Raw genomic sequence first — 21,092 nt, 5'->3', positions numbered from 1 at the left:
ATTACAACCTCACCCTCCCCTTATTACGTATATCGTCTGTTAACTCACAGCGGGAGAGGGGGCTGTAAAGGATGGGCTTGTGCCGACTACTCACGTTGGCTAGAGCAGGAGAGTGGCTCCCCCTCCCCCCCTCCCCATCTAGGTCTGGAGCGTGAGTTACATCCACATAATGTGGCGCTCATCCGTGACGTGGAATCGGTGATGGGCGCGTGCACTATCTGCGCATGTTTTCATCTACTCACGCAGGGGTGTGGGGATGGTTGCCTTCACTAACGTGAGTAAACGCGCGAGGTTGCACGAGACTTTGTCTACTGCTGCTGTTTGATTCGGCAATGTTTTCTCTGTCGGATTTGTAAGATCGGATTATTTGAATTAAGGTAAGGATTAGCTGATGGGTTTTGTTCTGTATGTACATAAAACAGCAGTTCATTCTAAGATTAACAGAGACGGTGTTGTGTTTTAATGTGTTTAGTGTTTGTGTTATGGTGTTCTGGTGTTTGTGTTTTTTCTGTCGTACTTGTGTTTTGGTGTTGTTGTGTCTGTGTTATGGTGTTTTAGTGTTTTGCGATGGTGTTTATGTTGTGGTGTATGTGGTTATATTTTGATGTTGTTGTGTTTGTGTTTTAATGTTGTGTTTTGGTATCTATGTTTAGTGTTTGTGTTTCGCTGTTTGTGGTACATGTGTTTTGATGTTGAGTTATGGTGTCTGTGTTGTGGTGTCTGTGTTTTGGTGTTTGCGTTGTGTTTCGTCTGATGGTGTCTGTGTTGTGGTGTTTGTGGTGTGTGTGTGTTGTGGTGTTTGCGTTGTGTTTCGCCTGATGGTGTCTGGTGGTGTCTGTGTTGTGTTTCGTCTGATGGTGTCTGTGTTGTGGTGTTTGTGGTGTGTGTGTGTTGTGGTGTTTGCGTTGTGTTTCGTCTGATGGTGTCTGGTGGTGTCTGTGTTGTGTTTCGTCTGATGGTGTCTGTGTTGTGGTGTTTGTGGTGTGTGTGTGTTGTGGTGTTTGCGTTGTGTTTCGTCTGGTGGTGTCTGGTGCTCCACTGACTCTGGCTCTACACAACACACCTCTGACGTAACAGACGGCAGGTCACGTGATACTGTCGACCTGTCTGGCCGAGTGCTTAAAACAGCACTAATTAATAACAGCACTAATTAATTAACGAGGGAGTGTGGACAGCTGTAGACAAGAACAGCAGGGAAAACACACACAATAATAATTACACGTTTTACATTTTTCCAAAGTTGTAGATGCGTGTTCGTTTTAGGTCATGATAATTAGTGCATTTGTAGTTTGTATTTGTTAGTTTGGCGTTTATTGGTGTTTTTATGTTTCAGTGTGTAATGTGTAGGGATATGTCTAGAAATTAAAATAAAAACACCCCCTTATTTGTAAACGTCCTAATGAAGGAGGAAAATGTCGGAGATGGGGGGGGGGGTGAGACTATAAATAAACATCGCAGCGTTCGATTCCAGACTGGCCACAGAGGAGCCTGGACTTGAGCCAAATCTGACCTTCAGGTACCACCTCGACACATTTATGTACTCACTCATCCAGCTCTGACGGAGTCCTTATGCCGTAGCACCGTCTTAGCCCCGTCTGTTAACGGCTCTTACCATTGACCTAGAAACATCAGAGTTCCAGAGATAAGACCAGGTGGATGGTGGCACGCTCCTGGACTGTAGGCAGAGGTGGGGAATTTATTACACATGGAGGTGGGCTGGGGGAGGGGGTATTCAGTCGTATGAATTTATCGTGTTACTACACAGACTAAAACTTGAGTCGGCTGATTTGAAAGCCGGATCCTTTGTTTTGAATAGGGCCTATTTAAAATTATAAGAAATATTTGTGTCAGTTGAACTTCATCTATCAACTTAACAAGCACCCACGCTCTTCAACTATTTACTTTTTAGGTAGTTCAGTGAAATATTTGACCGAATGTTGACATTAGATATTAGTAATTAGGAAGCTCAAGTTAATGTAAGATGGCGGGTAATTAAGGAAAGATAACTCACATTTGGGTTTTTTATATCTTGGTCAAGTGAATAACCTTCCTTGTTGAGCGGTAGATACACTAGGATCGTTGAGTTTATAAGTGCATTTAAAAATAACGCTCCGAAACTGTAATTTTCTGACGAAATCAACTTTGTTATATGTTTTACCTTAAACATATGAACGTACGACGACACCATTTTCTTATGTGTACATGTGATGGGTTATTGCTCTACAGGAGTTTGCGTCAATACGTTGATTCTTCTCCATTGTTAGTTTCTGTCAGTCACATTGCTGTCATTTACGTAGTTAATTTTTTGTCAGTCATATTATAGTGATGCATTTTTCAATGGCATCAATAAAAGAGTGTCTTATAATAGAGCGTTCATTAAACTAACTTTACTACAATAGTGATGTTACAATGGGGCTGTCATTGAACTAACTTTACTACAATAGTGATGTTACAATGGGGCTGTCATTGAACTAACTTTACTACAATAGCGATTTTACAATTGGGCTGTCATTGAACTAACTTTACTACAATAGTGATGTTACAATTGGACTGTCATTGAACTAACTTTACTACAATAGTGATGTTACAATGGGGCTGTCATTGAACTAACTTTACTACAATAGTGATGTTACAATGGGGCTGTCATTGAATTAACTTTACTACAATAGCGATTTTACAATTAGACTGTCATTGAACTAACTTTACTACAACAGTGATGTTACAATTAGACTGTCATTGAACTAACTTTACTACAACAGTGATGTTACAATTAGACTGTCATTGAACTAACTTTACTACAACAGTGATGTTACAATTAGACTGTCATTGAACTAACTTTACTACAACAGTGATGTTACAATTAGACTGTCATTGAACTAACTTTACTACAACAGTGATGTTACAATTAGACTGTCATTGAACTAACTTTACTACAATAGTGATGTTACAATGGGCTGTCATTGAATTAACTTTACTACAAAAGTGATGTTACAATGGGGCTGTCATTGAACTGACTTTACTACAATAGTGATGTTACAATGGGGCTGTCATTTAACTAACTTTACTACAATAGTGATGTTACAATGGGCTGTCATTGAATTAACTTTACTACAATAGTAATGTTACAATGGGGCTGTCATTGAACTAATTTACTACAATAGTGATGTTACAATGGGCTGTCATTGAATTAACTTTACTACAATAGTGATGTTATAATTGGGCTGTCATTGAACTAACTTTACTACAATAGTGATGTTACAATGGGGCTGTCATTGAACTAACTTTACTACAATAGTGATGTTACAATGGGGCTGTCATTGAACTAACTTTACTACAATAGTGATGTTACAATGGGGCTGTCATTGAACTAACTTTACTACAATAGTGATGTTACAATGGGGCTGTCATTGAACTAAATTTACTACAATAGTGATGTTACGATGGGCTGTCATTGAATTAACTTTACTACAATAGTGATGTTACAATGGGGTTGTCATTGAACTAATTTACTACAATAGTGATGTTACAATGGGCTGTCATTGAATTAACTTTACTACAAAAGTGATGTTACAATGGGGCTGTCATTGAACTAACTTAACTACAATAGTGATGTTACGATGGGCTGTCATTGAATTAACTTTACTACAATAGTGATGTTACAATGGGGATGTCATTGAATTAACTTTACTACAATAGTGATGTTACAATGGGCTGTCATTGAATTAACTTTACTACAAAAGTGATGTTACAATGGGGCTGTCATTGAACTGACTTTACTACAATAGTGATGTTACAATGGGCTGTCATTGAACTAACTTTACTACAATAGTGATGTTACAATGGGCTGTCATTGAATTAACTTTACTACAATAGTGACGTTACAATGGGCTGTCATTGAATTAACTTTACTACAATAGTGATGTTACAATGGGCTGTCAATGAATTAACTTTACTACAATAGTGATGTTACAATGGGCTGTCAATGAATTAACTTTACTACAATAGTGATGTTACAATTAGACTGTCATTGAACTGACTTTACTACAATAGTGATGTTACAATGGGGCTGTCATTGAACTAAGTTTACTACAATAGTGATGTTACAATGGGGCTGTCATTGAATTAACTTTACTACAATAGCGATTTTACAATTAGACTGTCATTGAACTAACTTTACTACAACAGTGATGTTACAATTAGACTTTCATTGAACTAACTTTACTACAACAGTGATGTTACAATTAGACTGTCATTGAACTGACTTTACTACAATAGTGATGTTACAATGGGGCTGTCATTGAACTAACTTTACTACAATAGTGATGTTACAATGGGCTGTCATTGAACTAACTTTACTACAATAGTGATGTTACAATGGGGCTGTCATTGAACTAATTTACTACAATAGGGATGTTACAATTTGGCTGTCATTGAACTGACTTTACTACAATAGTGATGTTACAATGGGGCTGTCATTGAACTAACTTTACTACAATAGTGATGTTACAATGGGGCTGTTATTGAATTAACTTTACTACAATAGTGATGTTACAATGGGTCTGTCATTGAACTGACTTTACTACAATAGTGATGTTACAATGAGGCTGTCATTGAACTAACTTTACTACAATAGTGATGTTACAATGGGGCTGTCATTGAACTGACTTTACTACAATAGTGATGTTACAATGAGGCTGTCATTGAACTAACTTTACTACAATAGTGATGTTACAATGGGGCTGTCATTGAACTGACTTTACTACAATAGTGATGTTACAATGAGGCTGTCATTGAACTAACTTTACTACAATAGTGATGTTACAATGGGGCTGTCATTGAACTGACTTTACTAAAATAGTGATGTTACAATGAGGCTGTCATTGAACTAACTTTACTAAAATAGTGATGTTACAATGGGGCTGTCATTGAACTAACTTTACTACAATAGTGATGTTACAATGGGGCTGTCATTGAACTAACTTTACTAAAATAGTGATGTTACAATGGGGCTGTCATTGAACTAACTTTACTACAATAGTGATGTTACAATGGGGCTGTCATTGAACTGACTTTACTAAAATAGTGATGTTACAATGAGGCTGTCATTGAACTAACTTTACTAAAATAGTGATGTTACAATGGGGCTGTCATTGAACTAACTTTACTACAATAGTGATGTTACAATGGGGCTGTCATTGAACTAACTTTACTAAAATAGTGATGTTACAATGGGGCTGTCATTGAACTAACTTTACTACAATAGTGATGTTACAATGGGCTGTCATTGAACTAACTTTACTACAATAGTGATGTTACAATGGGGCTGTCATTGAACTAATTTACTACAATAGGGATGTTACAATTTGGCTGTCATTGAACTGACTTTACTACAATAGTGATGTTACAATTAGACTGTCATTGAAGTAACTTTACTACAATAGTGATGTTACAATGGGGCTGTCATTGAATTAACTTTACTGTAAGTGCTGCTCAAACAGAAGTGGGGTTTGTGACTTAAGCATGCTTCACATCAACACCCCAGGGACTTAAGCACGGTTCACATAACGACATTATTGTCTAATTGACAATATCGTAATAATCGTGAGCAGTAATTGTAATGCACGAGGAGGGTATCACGTGATCAGGGCAAGCACTAGATAGGCTGGCTATGCTGAAGGGTCTCAAGGGCTTGCGGTTAGTCGAGTTGGGTGGGGGTGGGGGAAAGGGATGTGGGGGGGGGGGGGGAAGGAAATTATACATTCAAATATTAAACAGATGGCTGGTTGGATCCTTATGGTTGGACGAGAATACAAAGTTCATTAACTGGAGATGAAAGAACAGACTGAATGATTGACAGACAGAGAGACATACAGACAGACAGACAGACGGATGGACAGACAGACAGACAGAGAGAAGTTAAATTTAATAAAAAATATTATAGATGCGCTAACGTGTTGGTTAAAAACATACCAACTACAATCATTGGAGGAATACCTGTACTGTTGAGAGGACAGTTCAAATATTACTCACACGTCTCCACACAGACTGTAGGACAGACAAGTCGGGTTGATTAAAGGTTTGAGAAATGTGAACAGTTAGTTCGTTCATTAGTTTGTTGTTGCACACGTTGGGAACGATGGTGTCTGGAGAATGTAACGATGGTGTCTAGAGGGTGTAACGATGGTGTTTGAAGGGTGTAACGATGGTGTCTAGAGGATGTAAGAATGGTGTCTAGAGAATGTAACGATGGTGTCTAGAGAATGTAACGATGGTGTCTAGAGAATGTAACGATGGTGTCTAGAGAATGTAACGATGGTGTCTAGAGAATGTAACGATGGTGTCTAGAGAATGTAACGATGGTGTCTAGAGAATGTAACGATGGTGTCTAGAGAATGTAACGATGGTGTCTAGAGAATGTAACGATGGTGTCTAGAGAATGTAACGATGGTGTCTAGAGAATGTAACGATGGTGTCTAGAGAATGTAACGATGGTGTCTAGAGAATGTAACGATAGTGTCTAGAGAATGTAACGATGGTGTCTAGAGAATGTAACGATGGTGTCTAGAGAATGTAACGATGAGGTCTAGAGGATGTAACGAGTCTAGAATTTGATTTAAAGATGACAAGTGAATGACAGGTGACATGGCAGTTGACATGTTAGGTGACAGTAACTCACCACCAAACAGGCAATCACTTTCAGATCAATCGTAATCTGACATTTGTTTTTCAATTTGTCTGTCTAGACATGTTGACTATCTAGACACGTTTTACCTGTCTTGACATATGTTGAGTGTCTAGACTTTCAGTAATTAAAACACATAATGTAATTATTTTAATGACGCGCCGACTTCTGTTTGTTGTAATCAAACGTTGCCATGGTTACTGATTGTTTGATCCATGTGCCTGCTGTTCGTGACGTCACGTACCTGATTTGTTTACACCAGGTGGTTTCGATTGTGACGTCACACAACGAATATTATGGATTGATTGTTTTTTGTTTTTCAGTTTAAGTCAAGGTCTAGACTAGTCTAGAGAGAGTGGGGAAGAAAAGCAAACGCCAGCCATTAATTTGATTTAACCTTTACTTTTTAATTTTATCCCCAGAAGTCACGTCACGTGATTCTAAATGGCCGCCATTTTACCGGATGTGACGAGCTGTGGCTCCAGAAACCACGTGGTAAGTGTTTTTGTCAGTGGGTGCTGCAGTAAATCTTGACCTTTTAAAAACTTGACAATGTACAATGACTAACTTAAATCAAAACACATCGTTTGGCTGTTTAGTTCTTAAAGAAACTTTTTAAAAAAATATGTACACCAAACACGCTTTCTTTTTTTCCGACTGAGATCATATGTTGTGTTTTATTGTCAGACCTTGTGTAGTGGTTTCATCACATTTGTGTAGGTCCTACGTGACCTACTGTGTCGCTGGGTCACGCCGATATTGGATGGTGACCTTGACGTTTGTGAGTGACCATGACCTTTGACTGGTCAAAATGTTATTAATCTGTTACATTAACGCACTGACCTAAGTTGTGGTTAAGATTTCTCTAAGACTCTCAAAACCAACAAAGACACCATCTCGAGGCTTTCAGAGGTCTTTTGTACCTTACTCTGGATTTTAGATGGAGCAAAGATCACAACATGCCTGTATTGAGATGGAGCTAAGATTACAAAACTGTATTTAGATGGAGCTAAGATTACAAAACTGTATTTAGATTGAGTTAAGTTTACAAAATTGTATTTAGATGGAACTAAGATTACAACACTGTCTATATTTATATGGAGCTAAGATTACAACATTTATATGGAGCTAAGATTACAACACTGTCTATATTGATATGGAGCTAAGATTACAGCCCTACCCGTCAACACACAAAGGGATCCCTTGTTGGCCGGCTCTACCGAGAGATTCACCTCAGACAAGTTAGCCACACAGACCAAGTTCCCACACTGCTAATCTTTGCACTTTAACATTTTATTTATCAAAGCCGTTCAGAAATAGTTTGTCTCTTTACATCTTTATCCGGATTTTCATTGGCTAGTTATAGTTGAGGTCAGAGGTTATGTAGGTCAAGGATACTAAAGGTCATAGGTTATGTAGGTCAAGGAAACTAAATGTCAGAGGTTATGTCAACACATTGTGATAATATAAAATACATAGAATTTTGCCAGCGGAGAACTCTGCATTGTAACAGTAGTTATTGCCCCTGAATGGCCACTTCTATAAAATAACCATCATAGACGTTATTTTTTAAATTCATATTGGAGTCCAATAAAAATGTAATTATTTTATGTTTAAAATATACAAATACTCATATACGTCATATATAATACTAATGTCTCCTAAATAATAAACAATGATTTACATTTTTATTTCATTAATGTTGATTCTCACAGAATTTTAAAGCATTTTAAGAACATAATTATATTTTTATGTCCCTTTAATTTTTAATATTATAAATGGGAAGTAATCTCCTTCTGTCCCTTAATTTTTTAAAGTGTGAACAAGGAATGATGAGACCAGTCCAACAGTCGCCTCCCCCCACTCAGCTGCTCGCCATACCATTTGAATATTTCCTAGCCCTTACCCTCATCTTAACATTACCTTACAGTTAGGGTTAATGCAAATTAGGTTTAGGGTCAATTTGTAATTGACAAGAGTTAAAGTCAAGGGCAGTGAACTGATCGGGGGAGGGGGGGGGGAGTCGGATTAATTGGCGAGTAATCCGCTCCAGATGCTGACAAATCAGCGATGTACATTTGTTTATTTTGGTCAGATTTGGCGCGGTTTTTTTTTTGTCTCTGTGACGTCACCGACTCCGCGGAGGAAGAATTTTGGCGCGAAAGATGAAAGGCGATGGAAGGGTTTTCTCCTGGGACCTGCTCAACATGTGGCAGTTATCGTCTGCTGCTGGCATGTGAGATGTTGACATTCAGGGGGCCGATTGTTCTAGATGCTATGTAGTGTGAGATGGGGGAGGGGGGGGGGGGTGAAGAAGGACAAGTTTGACGTCACATACTAAGTAATGGTTATATGTGGTGCTCGTTTATATATATATATATATATATATATATATATATATATATATATATATATATATATATATATATATATATATATATATATATATATATATATATATGCACACGTAATGTCAACTTGCTCGACTACAGTGTTTCTTCCAGACTTTTTTCTCCGGGGGGGGGGGCACTTGAAATTTTCAGGGGGGCGGTAGACTTTCATCGGGGGGGCGGACACTGTTAAAAGTATATATTTTCAATACAAATTATATAAATTTCATTTCGTTCGGGGGGGGGGGGGGGCGGTAAAAAAATTTCTGGGCCCTTCCAAAGAGATGCTTGGAAGAAACTCTGCTCGATTAACTAGACTTCCGACTTTATGACTTACGAAAACCTATGTGATCAATGACGAACATCTGACCGACACCTGTTCCCGTTAGTGGCGTAGGCAGGGGGGTTGGGGGGGTCATAACCCCCCATAGACCCCTCGGTTTATATAGATAGTATGAGGGGGGGTGGAAATCGAAAGTTTGAGGGGGGGGGGTGCAAATCAAAAGTTTGAGGGGGGGGGTGCAAATCGAAAGTTTGTCCCCGGGTAAAAATTGGAACCCCCACTGGTTCCCGTCGATGGCCCACGTGACTGTTATGACATAACAATGACAGATCACCCCTTCATCAGTACCGATGACCTATGTGACCTAATACTAGTACTGACCTCTCTCCTCCTTCTAAGAAATCTGGAACTTACGACCCCCCCCCCCCCCCCCCCCCCCCACACACACACACACACTTACCAGACGAAATCTGACACAAGTGCCGACAACTCGTATTGACCTAAATTAACAATCACCAGGTCCAAGCTGTCCCTCAGCTGACCTACTTATCTACCCCCCCCCCCCTCCCACCATATGCTTTACACCAGTGACACCCCTCATTAGCCAAAACACAAAGACCAACAACAAAAAAATGACACCATCACGTGACTCACATCAGCTGACCTTGACACTGAATCATGGTCTCTCGCGTGAGCCGTGTGCCCGACCCCCCCCCCCCCCCCTCCCAGTGTCAGGCTTACGCTTCAGTTAGAGTTATGTCTATGCAGAAACCAAATAATTCACGTGCTGTGTTATGGCTAGCTTTCAGGGTTTCTTTCATGCATTTCTCCGTAATTTACACAGAAAACTATACTTTAACAAATGTCCGTCCACATACCGCTCCCCCCACCGAAAGTTTATGTGCACCCCCCCCCCCCCTGCAGAAAAATGTCTAAAAGCAACCCCGCTAGCTCTGTATCACTGTAACAAATTCATCTAGTCTGATGTAGATATACTAGCTAACCACCCAGCTGAGTATTACTGTAACCTATGTATCGAGTCTGATGTAGATATACTAGCTGTGTATTACTGTAACCTATTTATTGAGTCTGATGTAGATATACTAGCTGTGTATTACTGTAACCTATTTATTGTGTCTGATGTAGATATACTAGCTGTGTATTACTGTAACCTATTTATTGAGTCTGGTGTAGATATACTAGCTAACCACCCAGCTGAGTATTACTGTAACCTATTTATCTATTCTGATGTAGATATACTAGCTGTGTATTACTGTAACCTATTTATTGAGTCTGGTGTAGATATACTAGCTAACCACCCAGTAACGGCTACATGAAGAAATACCCAGCTGTGTACGAGCTAAATAGCGACTGTTTGTATCGTTATTTAAGCTCCGCGCTGGGTTAGGGAAATCTTGCCAATCCAATCAGTTCCTGAAATAGCTGAAAGCTGCAATTGTTCTACAGATCGTGTTTAGTTCTAATGTCTGGGGATATCACAATGGAAACTCTCTCCATTCATTGCTAAGTTCATACCGGCTTTATTGAACACTTATACTAGATATATTGAACATTTGACATATGTGTAGAATTCTATTGAACAATTGACATATTAGTGCAAACTTTATACAACAATATTACCTCTTGTATCTAGAAAATTCCATGGGTCGTTGATCCAGTGGTATAGAACCATGCCCCGTTTATTGATCCATATATATATATATATATATATATATATATATATATATATATATATATATATATATATATATATAATAACGATGTTTATCTTTGGTCTGTTAATAATACAGTTTTCTCTATTGTTAGCACGTTTACATCATGGTGTCATCCTTACCCGCTAGTAATACTTGTCGATTTGTACTTAAAAGACTATTTTACTTTAATTAATTATTAATGGAACTGGCAAAAAAGCATTTTTCTTATGTACATTTTGCCTTTTTTGCCTTGGTGTCACCCCCCCCCCCCTAAATGGTGTCAAACGGTGCGATCCGCACCCCCGCCCCGCCCTCGCTACGCCTCTGTATAGAGTCAAGTGTATATGCATGTATTTTACATTACATTTCTCGCCTAGTCTAGTCTGAGCCTTTCTACTGAGACTTGCCTCAAAGTTTGAAAGTTGATGATTTGTTCCACATACGGACTAAATTTATGTTTTTAAATCAAATTTTCATGCACACTTTCAAAATCAAGTTTTGACGCACGCCTTAAAAAATCAAGTTTTGATACACGCCTTAAAAAAATCAAGTTTTTCTGCACGCCTTAAAAATCAAGTTTTGACGCACGCCTTAAAAATCAAGTTTTGATGCACGCCTTAAAAAATCAAGTTTTGATGCACGCCTTAAAAAATCAAGTTTTGATGCAGGTTCCCACGCCTTTCAATCATTTAAATTTACCTGTGAGCACCTTCACCAGTCTATTGCAGGGGGGGGGGGGGTAACGTAGGATGGGGAGGGGGGGGTGGACAACATTCAACATAGACTTACCTGACAGTTATCTAAACTTTGAGTGCCGCGTTGGAAAAAAAACTTCGCACTTTTGGTTTACAGATAACCTTTAAAAAAAAAATTGTTTTCGTTAAATTGTAAAAAAAATGTGTATGATTTAGCACTAGGGTGTACCCGTTGTGTAGTTGTATAAATGTGTATGATTTAGAGTGACCCTACACAGTGACACACCTACTGACCAGAGCAGCACTGTATTCACCTTTTGTCCTATGTATGATGTGTGTAGTGTGTTAAGTGTGTGTTGTGCAATGTGTTGTATGTATTATGTGAACTTTATTTGAAGCTGACAGAATTTTTTAAAATTTTCGCAAATGTCTGTAGGTGGACGTTCATTAAAAGTAATCATTAACTACACTGTTAACATTAAAGTAGGTTTAAACACCATCTCAGGAAAAGATTTCAATCTCTTATCTTCGAAGTTCACACAGGCAATACATCACGGTTTTGGCTTCACTTTCAGATAAGAATTACAGTCAGAATGACTTCATAAAAATAATTTTATGACTTAATCCCCACCCTTCTCCCGCGAGATACTACACCCCCACTCATACACGCAAACACACACACACACACAAATTAAGCAATTGAAAGAGAATTTTCCACGTTAAATAAATTTTTCAGCAACAATTTTTGTAACTAATTGACCAAAAAAATCGGCTTTTAGACTTTTGAAAAGTTTTTTAATGCTGTTGTAACCCATGAATTTTCGCAACATTCAGAATTGAACGTCTGCTTCTTGGTTTAACGTCTGCTTATTGCCCCCCCCCCCCCCCCCCCCCCTCACCTTTTTATTTGATCTGATGTGTACATTTTGTTTGTACCCTGCGTGAGTAGAGAGAGGAAAACGAATGATTTGACCCAGTTCTTCAATGACTCACGTCAAACGTCAGACGTACGTCACACCTCCCCACCCCCAGCAGACGATAAACTATTTGCCAGTTTTGTTTCACCTCATAGCCTGGCCTAATGAACTTGTTTTTCAGCGTTCATTGTCCAAAATTCTCTGCTCGCACTTCTTATTTTTTTTACCAAAATTATACACTGTTTAAAATACTTACTAACTACCCAAACTTTAGCGTCACAGAAGGTCACTACAATGTCTAGTAAACTTTACTTACCCTTAGATTGTTAACGTTTTGTGTTGTTGTTTTTTTTTTTTTTTGTGAATTTTAATTTATATAAGCTGACGGCGTGGTCGAGTGATTGAGTGCTCGGTTGGTGAGACGAGAGTTTCGAGGACGGTTCGAATCCATATAAACGCTACCAGAGATGCAGGGATAAGAGCAGACCACATGTTTCATAGGGCCACATGTTTCATAGGGCCACATGTTTCATAGGGCCACATGTTTCATAGGGCCACATGTTTCATAGGGCCACATGTTTCATAGGGCCACATGTTTCATAGGGCCACATGTTTCATAGGGCCACATGTTTCATAGGGCCACATGTTTCACAGGGCCACATTTGCCCTATATGATAAGTTCATATTTCTGTTTATTATCCTGTAGAGTCCCCACCATCTGAATGTTTTCTGTTTATTGTCCTGTAGAGTCCCCACCATCTGAATGTTTTCTGTTTATTGTCCTGTAGAGTCCCCACCATCTAAATGTTTTCTGTTTATTATCCTGTAGAGTCCCCACCATCTAAATGTTTTCTGTTTATCATCCTCTAGAGTCCCCATCATCTGAATGTTTTCTGTTTATCATCCTCTAGAGTCCCCACCATCTGAATGTTTTCTGTTTATTATTCTGTAGAGTCCCCATCATCTGAATGTTTTCTGTTTATTATCCTCTAGAGTCCCCACCATCTAAATGTTTTCTGTTTATTATCCTGTAGAGTCCCCACCATCTAAATGTTTTCTGTTTATCATCCTCTAGAGTCCCCACCATCTAAATGTTTTCTGTTTATTGTCCTCTAGAGTCCCCACCATCTGAATGAATACAACAATGGTCCCTTTGGTCCCCGGTGCCTCAAATGTTGTGATAACTGCCCAGGACTAGATCTTCATTATTTCAGGTAGGTCACTTTTTAAAAGTGGGTCACTGTGTTTTAAGTGGGTCACTTTGTTTTAAGAGGGTCATTTTGTTTTAAGTGGGTCACTGTATGTTATGTGGGTCACTTTGTTTTAAGTGGGTCATTTTGTTTTAAGTGTGTCACTGTGTTTTAAGTGGGTCACTGTGTTTTAAGTGGGTCACTTTGTTTTAAGTGGGTTACTGTGTTTTAAGTGGGTCACTGTGTTTTAAGTGGGTCATTTTGTTTCAAGTGGGTCATGGCTATACCTGACACTTAATTTGGCATGTGTTCGTAAATACAAAGCTAAGTACAGTGCCTAGCTGTGTAGCAGGGGCGGAACTACCATACCGCCAGACCCCGCAATGCGGGGGGGGCCCAGGACGTTTAGGGGCCCAGTTCCGACCAAAAAACAATGAATTTTTTTTTTCATAAATTATGTTTTTCATGCATCTTGAAAGTGGTTTTGTAAATAAAAACAAAAAACAACAGGTCTACTATAGCAGAGATTGTTGCGTAGAAAAATATTTTAAAATCTACAAGAGCTATAGTTTGAAAGGTAGGTAAACATTCACACAACTTCCATGACTTACTGCCCTTCTTTAAAATAGGGATGCCCACGAAGCTCATTTAAATAGTTTTGTACTATCTATATTAAAAAGCAATTGATTCTCTGAATTGTTATTTAAATAAGACGTACTATACAATAGTATAGCTATAAAAATCAGTGTTTTCAAAATTGATATTATAAAAGCCAAAAATGAAAAAAATAAACATAACGCGAGAAACCATTCACGAATTAAGCTAACGTCTTTATATATTTTTGACCAGCGTATTTGTGATGTATTATTAAACTCAGGATGAGTTTGGATTAAATTTTTTTGTTTTATTGTCACAGAATGGTTATATATTGCAATGAAGTAGACTAAATTACTCAGTTCAGGGGCGGAACTACAGTGCCGCCAGACCCCGCAATGCTGGGGGGGGGGGTCGTTTAGGGGCCCCAAGCCGACCGTAATACATTTTTTATAGTTAAAAAAATAATTGTCTTGTTAAAAAACAAACAGATCTACTACAGTAGTGATGTTCTACAGTAGCCAACACACGCTGTTTCGTAAAGGAAAAAAATATAAATGCTACATGAGTTCAAACCACTTCCATGACTTATTTCCTTGTTTTAAATAGCCAAATATGTGTGTTCTTAGGAAACTTTTAATAGTTTTGCACTAAACAAATTAAAAAGCAATTACTTTTCTTAATTATTATTATTTTTAAAAATACATAATAAAGAATGGTATAGCATAAACAGGAAATGTATTTAAAACTAATATAATAAATACAAAAAAAAAACATAAAAATAAACATAAGGCGAGAAACCATTACAAATACAAAGCTTTAACACTTCATATTCTTTTGACCGACTTAAGTTTAACAATCATTGTGCCAGCCATTAAAACAGAGAATTTCATAACAGACTAATACTAATAGCACTCACACAAATGAAGTGTTGTTGTTACATGTTTTAATTTAAAATAAAAAAATTCAAATTTCAAACAAGCCCGAAATGAGTATTTTATGTAGGCCTACGTATTTTCATATATATATATATATATATATATATATATATATATATATATATATATATATATATATATATATATATATATATATATATATATATATATATATATATATATATATATATATATATATATGGGGCCCACAAATATTTTTTTGCGGGGTGGCCCTTTTTTTCTAGTTCCGCCACTGCTGTGTAGTACAGTGCCTAGTTGTGTAGTGCATTGTCTAGCTTTGTAATACAGTGCCAAGCTGTGTATTAAAGTATCTAGCTGTGTAGTGCACTGCCTAGCTGTGTTGTACACTGCCTATTCATAACCACACTAAACATCATCTGAGTCAAAACGCGTCAAATCTGACAATGTTTTTAAAAACATCCATCAAAGTTTTCTCTAAAACACTCAACAGACGTGCAATAAATGCCGATGTAATTAATGTGGTTTAATCAGTAGAGTAGTTTAATTAGTCAGGTTCAATTAGTGAAGTAATTTAATTAGTGAAATAGTTTAATCAATGGTTTACCCACTTGCCATGGCCATGTTATATGTCTATGGATGAAACCACGAGTGCATATACATGCTCAAGTTTTGATCGTATGTATATGTGTATGTATGTATGTATATTTGTGTATTTTTAAGTGTGAAAGTTTTTTTACCAAATTGAAATCATGAGCATAGTGGATACTTGAAAAATTCGCTTTATCCTTAGATTGAGGTGACTTTAAAATACGTTACAGTTTTTAAAAGTGTTTAAATTGTTTTACAGTTTTAAGAATTGTTACACTTTTTAATGTGTGCCAAACATTTTTAATGATTTATAGCTTTTAAAAATGTGTTCCAATTTTTAGACGCTTTACACATTTGAAATGAGTTCCAATTTAAAAACGTGTAGAAAGTGCGATGCGTCATGGACTAGCTGATGTGTGAGATTAATGCGCAGAAAAAATGTTTTTAAAAGCCAGACAGCGAACGGCTTACAAGAAATAGGTGTGTGTTGAAAAGGATGATGATAAGCTTCATGTTGATAAACATTGGATGACTAATCCAGGAGATAAGTCGAGGATTATCTTGTCTTAGCCGAAATATGCCAACAAAAAATGATTTGTAATCCGAATTATGCCAACAAAACTGAGCTGTTCCAGGCTTGCTATGAGTATGTAGGCTCCCATAAAATGAATCTTCCAACGTTTTCCACAAGAATCTTTTAACACTCATACATATACACGGACATTAAATTCAAGCATGAAAGTTTTCATCGTATGAGCTCCGATGTTAGACAACATACAGTGTTTCTTTCGGACATATTTTTCCGGGTGGGGGTGGATGGACTAAATTTTCCGGAGGGGGGGAGTGGGGGTGGGGTGGACACTCGTCAAAGTTTATATTCTCGAAATTTCTGTATAAATTATATTTGGTTGAGGGGGGGGGTTCGTGCTCAGAAGCATACCCCCCCCCCCACACACACACACAAACACACCCCCACCCCTCCGAACAGATGCCCGAAAGAAACTTGCAAAATGCATTTAAAATAAACTAAATTAACATGCAATAGAAAATTTTAATGAAAGTTTTGAATCACTACTACTCTATATTTTATTCGTCATGAACGTTTTTTTTTTCTCCAGAAAAATCTGCAAAAATTGTCGCTGTTTAGCAGAAGACCACGACATTCCCTCCTGTCAGCAACGAGACTATCGTCCAATGAGCATGCTCTTTCAGTCATGTGACTCGCCGCCAGCGCCCCCTGATCTCAAACCTGATTGGACGACAAGTTTCCAAAAGCTGACCATAACAGACCCCAGTGACATTACACAGCTGAAGGCGCCACAGAACGATGTCGTCATGACCAAACTCATCAGTGAAAACGTGGTAGGTTGATGTCTGGCTTCTGATTGGCTGGTGGCTAGCTCTCCTGGCTTCTGATTGGTTGGTGGCTAGCTCTCCTGGCTCCTGATTGGTTGGTGGCTAGCTCTCCTGGCTCCTGATTGGTTGGTGGTTAGCTCTCCTGGCTCCTGATTGGTTGGTGGCTAGCTCTCCTGGCTCCTGATTGGTTGGTGGCTAACTCTCCTGGCTCCTGATTGGTCGGTGGCTAGCTTAGCTACCTAGACAACAATAATTTAACCTGAGAATTTTCACTTTGACACCGTATTAATAGTCCCTTGAATATGTTTCATTCATTGTTTACATAAACATTAGGTTTAGGGAGAACGAATTCAATCATAGAACCAAAACCAGGAAAATCTACAAGCCATACAACAAACGGCCTCGTCTTACTATGGACCAGCAGTTTCTACATACAATGGTTTGAAAATCCCGTCATACAGTAAACCATACAGCCGCCCGTACTGGTTGACAGTGTTATGTCTACCACACTATACAATCAATTGTTAACCACTCCCCAATTTCAAACATCCCAGGGTCACGTGTAAAACTCTCCTAACATGTGTGGGGTGGACGAAAATGTAAGAAAATTCTTCTGTAGGTGTTCCAAATTTGGACTTATTTCCATGTCGGATGTGCTTAGATTTTTTTTAACATGGAGGCGTTTCAGAAATAAAAATTGGAAAATTGTTTTTTTAACCATCAAGAGTCAAGCTTGCGTCCACGCAAGTGCCAGATTATTAAGTCATTATTTGCTTAATCTGCCCAACAAACCAAACTTGGAAAGGTCGTCTGGAATCTGAAACCTGGTTTATGGGAGGAGCCGGGATGTTGACACATTCCCCGGTCAGTTGATGGGAGTCTCCACCCACAATTGTTGATACCGCGACATTTGTGTAGCAGACGTCAAGTCTAGCGTGTGACGTAATGCATATTGTACCAACGAAGATAAGTCTTTATAGTGGTAGTGGGCAATTTGTGATGTTAAGTGATGTCCGTTGATTATTGTTGACGTCTATTGATTATTGTTGACGTCTATTATTTATTGTTGACGTCTATTGATTATTGTTGACGTCTGTTGATAGTTGTTGACGTCTATTGATTATTGTTGACGTCTATTGATTATTTTTGACGTGTGTAAGACTTACCACCATCTGAGTGAAGTCACATGACGTCACAACCTACAGCTCACATCGCGCCAGTCCTGTCACGTGCTTTCATCCACCTCGAGCAAAGAATTCCAGAGCTAAGGGTATCACGTGGTTGACACCACATCTATCCCTACTATCCCAGTTATGCATTATCCTACCTTTGTACCACGTCTCATTACGTTTATTACCGACCTATCACTTAACCTTGGCAGGGGCGTAACTCTTGTAGGTCTTCTATGCTCACCTGGTTATACGCGAGCTAAATTTGTCTGTTTACTTAAAAGATTATGTTTTATTTTTTCCACAGAGATCTCAAAAGTTTATTTTTTCCCCACAGAAATTTCAAAAGTTTATTTTCCCCACAGAAATCTCAAAAGTTTATTTTTTCCACAGAGATTTCAAAAGTTTATTTTTTCCATAGAGATCTCAAAAGTTTATTTTTTCACAGAGATCTCAAAAGTTTATTTTCCCCAAAGAAATCTCAAAAGTTTATTTTTCCCACAGAGATTTCAAAAGTTTATTTTTTCCACAGAGATCTCAAAAGTTTATTTTTCCCACAGAGATTTCAAAAGTTTATTTTTTCCCACAGAGATCTCAAAAGTTTATTTTTCCCACAGAGATCTCAAAAGTTTATTTTTTCCCACAGAGAACTCAAAAGTTTATTTTTTCCCACAGAGATCTCAAAAGTTTATTTTTCCCACAGAGATCTCAAAAGTTTATTTTTCCCCACAGAGATCTCAAAAGTTTATTTCCATGCTGCCCGAGGACAAGCAAGAGTTCGCATCCCAGCTGCGCCGGAAACAGCTCCAGCGACAACTTCCGCTCCATGACCTTGACCCCCGCTTCTGCAACAGTCTGGCGGCCTCGGAGGTCGTCAAGTACGAAAAGTTTGCCGAGAGGAGACGGAAGAAAGCGGCTGGGATTGGTCAGATCGGAGAAGTGACATCAACAGGCTCCATTGTGGTAAGTGGGTTGTAAGGGTGGGTCAGGGAGGGTCAGTGTGGGTCAGGGTGGGTCATAGCGTTCAGGGATGGAGACACAGAGTATAGAGGGGGGGGGTTCAGGTGTGGGGGCAAATATTGTCATAGACAGTGTTTCTTCCAGGCATCTCTTCAAAATTCTGAGTGCCATACCCCACCCCCCCCTCCCCGGGAGAAAAAAGTCTGGAAGGAACACTGGTTAGGGTGGGTCAGGGTGGGGGAGCAGAGGGCTTAGGGGTGGGGGGGGGGCAGAGTTTTCAGGTGTGGGGGCAGGTATTGTTATAGAGTGTTCATGTGTCGAGGCATAGGGTTCTAGCCAAACTCCTAGCAGATACAACTTAGCCTTAATCACTTAATCACCAGACCCTAGCCCTAACCCCGACCCCTTATATAACTGGAACATGCTTGAGAGCAAGCTCAGGCTAGCGAGCTGGGTAGACGGATGCTCTTTCAAGGACAGGTTGTAGGATTTGTAGCTGCAACATATTCAGCTGTTTAGTGGCGGCAACATATTCAGCTGTTTAGTGGCGGCAACATATTCAGCTGTTTAGTGGCGGCAACATATTCAGCTGTTTAGTGGCGGCAACATATTCAGCTGTTTAGTGACGGCAACATATTCAGCTGTTTAGTGGCGGCAACATATTCAGCTGTTTAGTGGCGGCAACATATTCAGCTGTTTAGTGACGGCAACATATTCAGCTGTTTAGTGGCGGCAACATATTCAGCAGTTTAGTGGCGGCAACACATTCAGCTGTTTAGTGGCGGCAAGACATTCAGCTGTTTAGTGACATATGACTAGTTTTTAGTAGCCGCGCGAGCATAGAATGACGTCATCATACGTAATTTACTTGCCTTCCACGCTCTCCCATCCTTCACCCCCCCCCCCGGTTCTACAAACTGAAATTAGTTTATCGTGCTGATATGTGTGTCATCATACCCTCCACTCCACTCCCTGTACCTCACCCCCTCCTTTTCACACTCTCCCTTCACGCCATAAAAAAATGTGCCTGCATGTCATGCGTCTATTTTGTTGGATCTCCACACACTCACGCACACAAAAATAAAATTACACGCGGAAGAATTTACTTTAAAAAATTGTTTTCTAGTTTAAACCTAAATAAATGTAAGACAATTTTCTCAAGACGGTCTTAATGCGGTCTTAAGACGGTCTTAATACGGTCTTAAGACATGTCAAGCCCGGTGTGTTGTGTGAGTACTTGTCGACAGCCGGGGGTGGTTGGGACTGGAAGGGTCGGGGGGGGGGGGGGGGATTAACCGCACGTGGTGGCCGGGTTTTGTTTGGCGACTGCTACATGTGCCCAACATTTGCTTTCAACATACTGTGTGAACTTGTTCCCAACATACTGTGTGAACATGTTCCCAACTTTCTATCGAACATGTTCCCAACATACTGTGTGAACATGTTCCCAACTTTCTATAGAACATGTTCCCAACGTACTGTGTGAACATGTTCCCAACATACTGCGTGAACATGTTCCCAACTTTCTATCGAACATGTTCCCAACATACTGTGTGAACATGTTCCCAACTTTCTATAGAACATGTTCCCAACATACTGTGTGAACATGTTCTCAACATACTGCGTGAACATG

General features: G+C 39.0%; 1 protein-coding gene across 2 annotated transcripts in view; it reads left to right on the top strand.

Moving 5' to 3' along the window:
• Window positions 1-204: 204 nt before the first annotated feature.
• The window catches only part of LOC131948082 (testin), a 28,027-nt gene continuing 7,139 nt past the window's right edge, over window positions 205-21,092 (top strand). The window contains exons 1-5 of one of the 2 annotated variants that reach the window (XM_059309584.1): window positions 205-377; window positions 7,108-7,177; window positions 13,799-13,896; window positions 17,093-17,336; window positions 19,232-19,462. In XM_059309584.1, the coding sequence (XP_059165567.1) occupies window positions 7,127-7,177; window positions 13,799-13,896; window positions 17,093-17,336; window positions 19,232-19,462 (624 nt within the window). In that variant the 5' untranslated portion in view covers window positions 205-377; window positions 7,108-7,126. Of the gene's footprint in view, window positions 378-7,104; window positions 7,178-13,798; window positions 13,897-17,092; window positions 17,337-19,231; window positions 19,463-21,092 lie in introns of both variants that reach the window. The other variant, XM_059309582.1, reaches the window with a different exon arrangement.

Source organism: Physella acuta, unplaced genomic scaffold, assembly GCF_028476545.2.
Source record: "Physella acuta isolate Inbredline_101_S28 unplaced genomic scaffold, ASM2847654v3 ptg000622l, whole genome shotgun sequence".
Taxonomy (NCBI): Eukaryota; Metazoa; Mollusca; class Gastropoda; family Physidae; genus Physella; species Physella acuta.
This window is presented reverse-complemented; position numbering and strand designations above follow the sequence as displayed.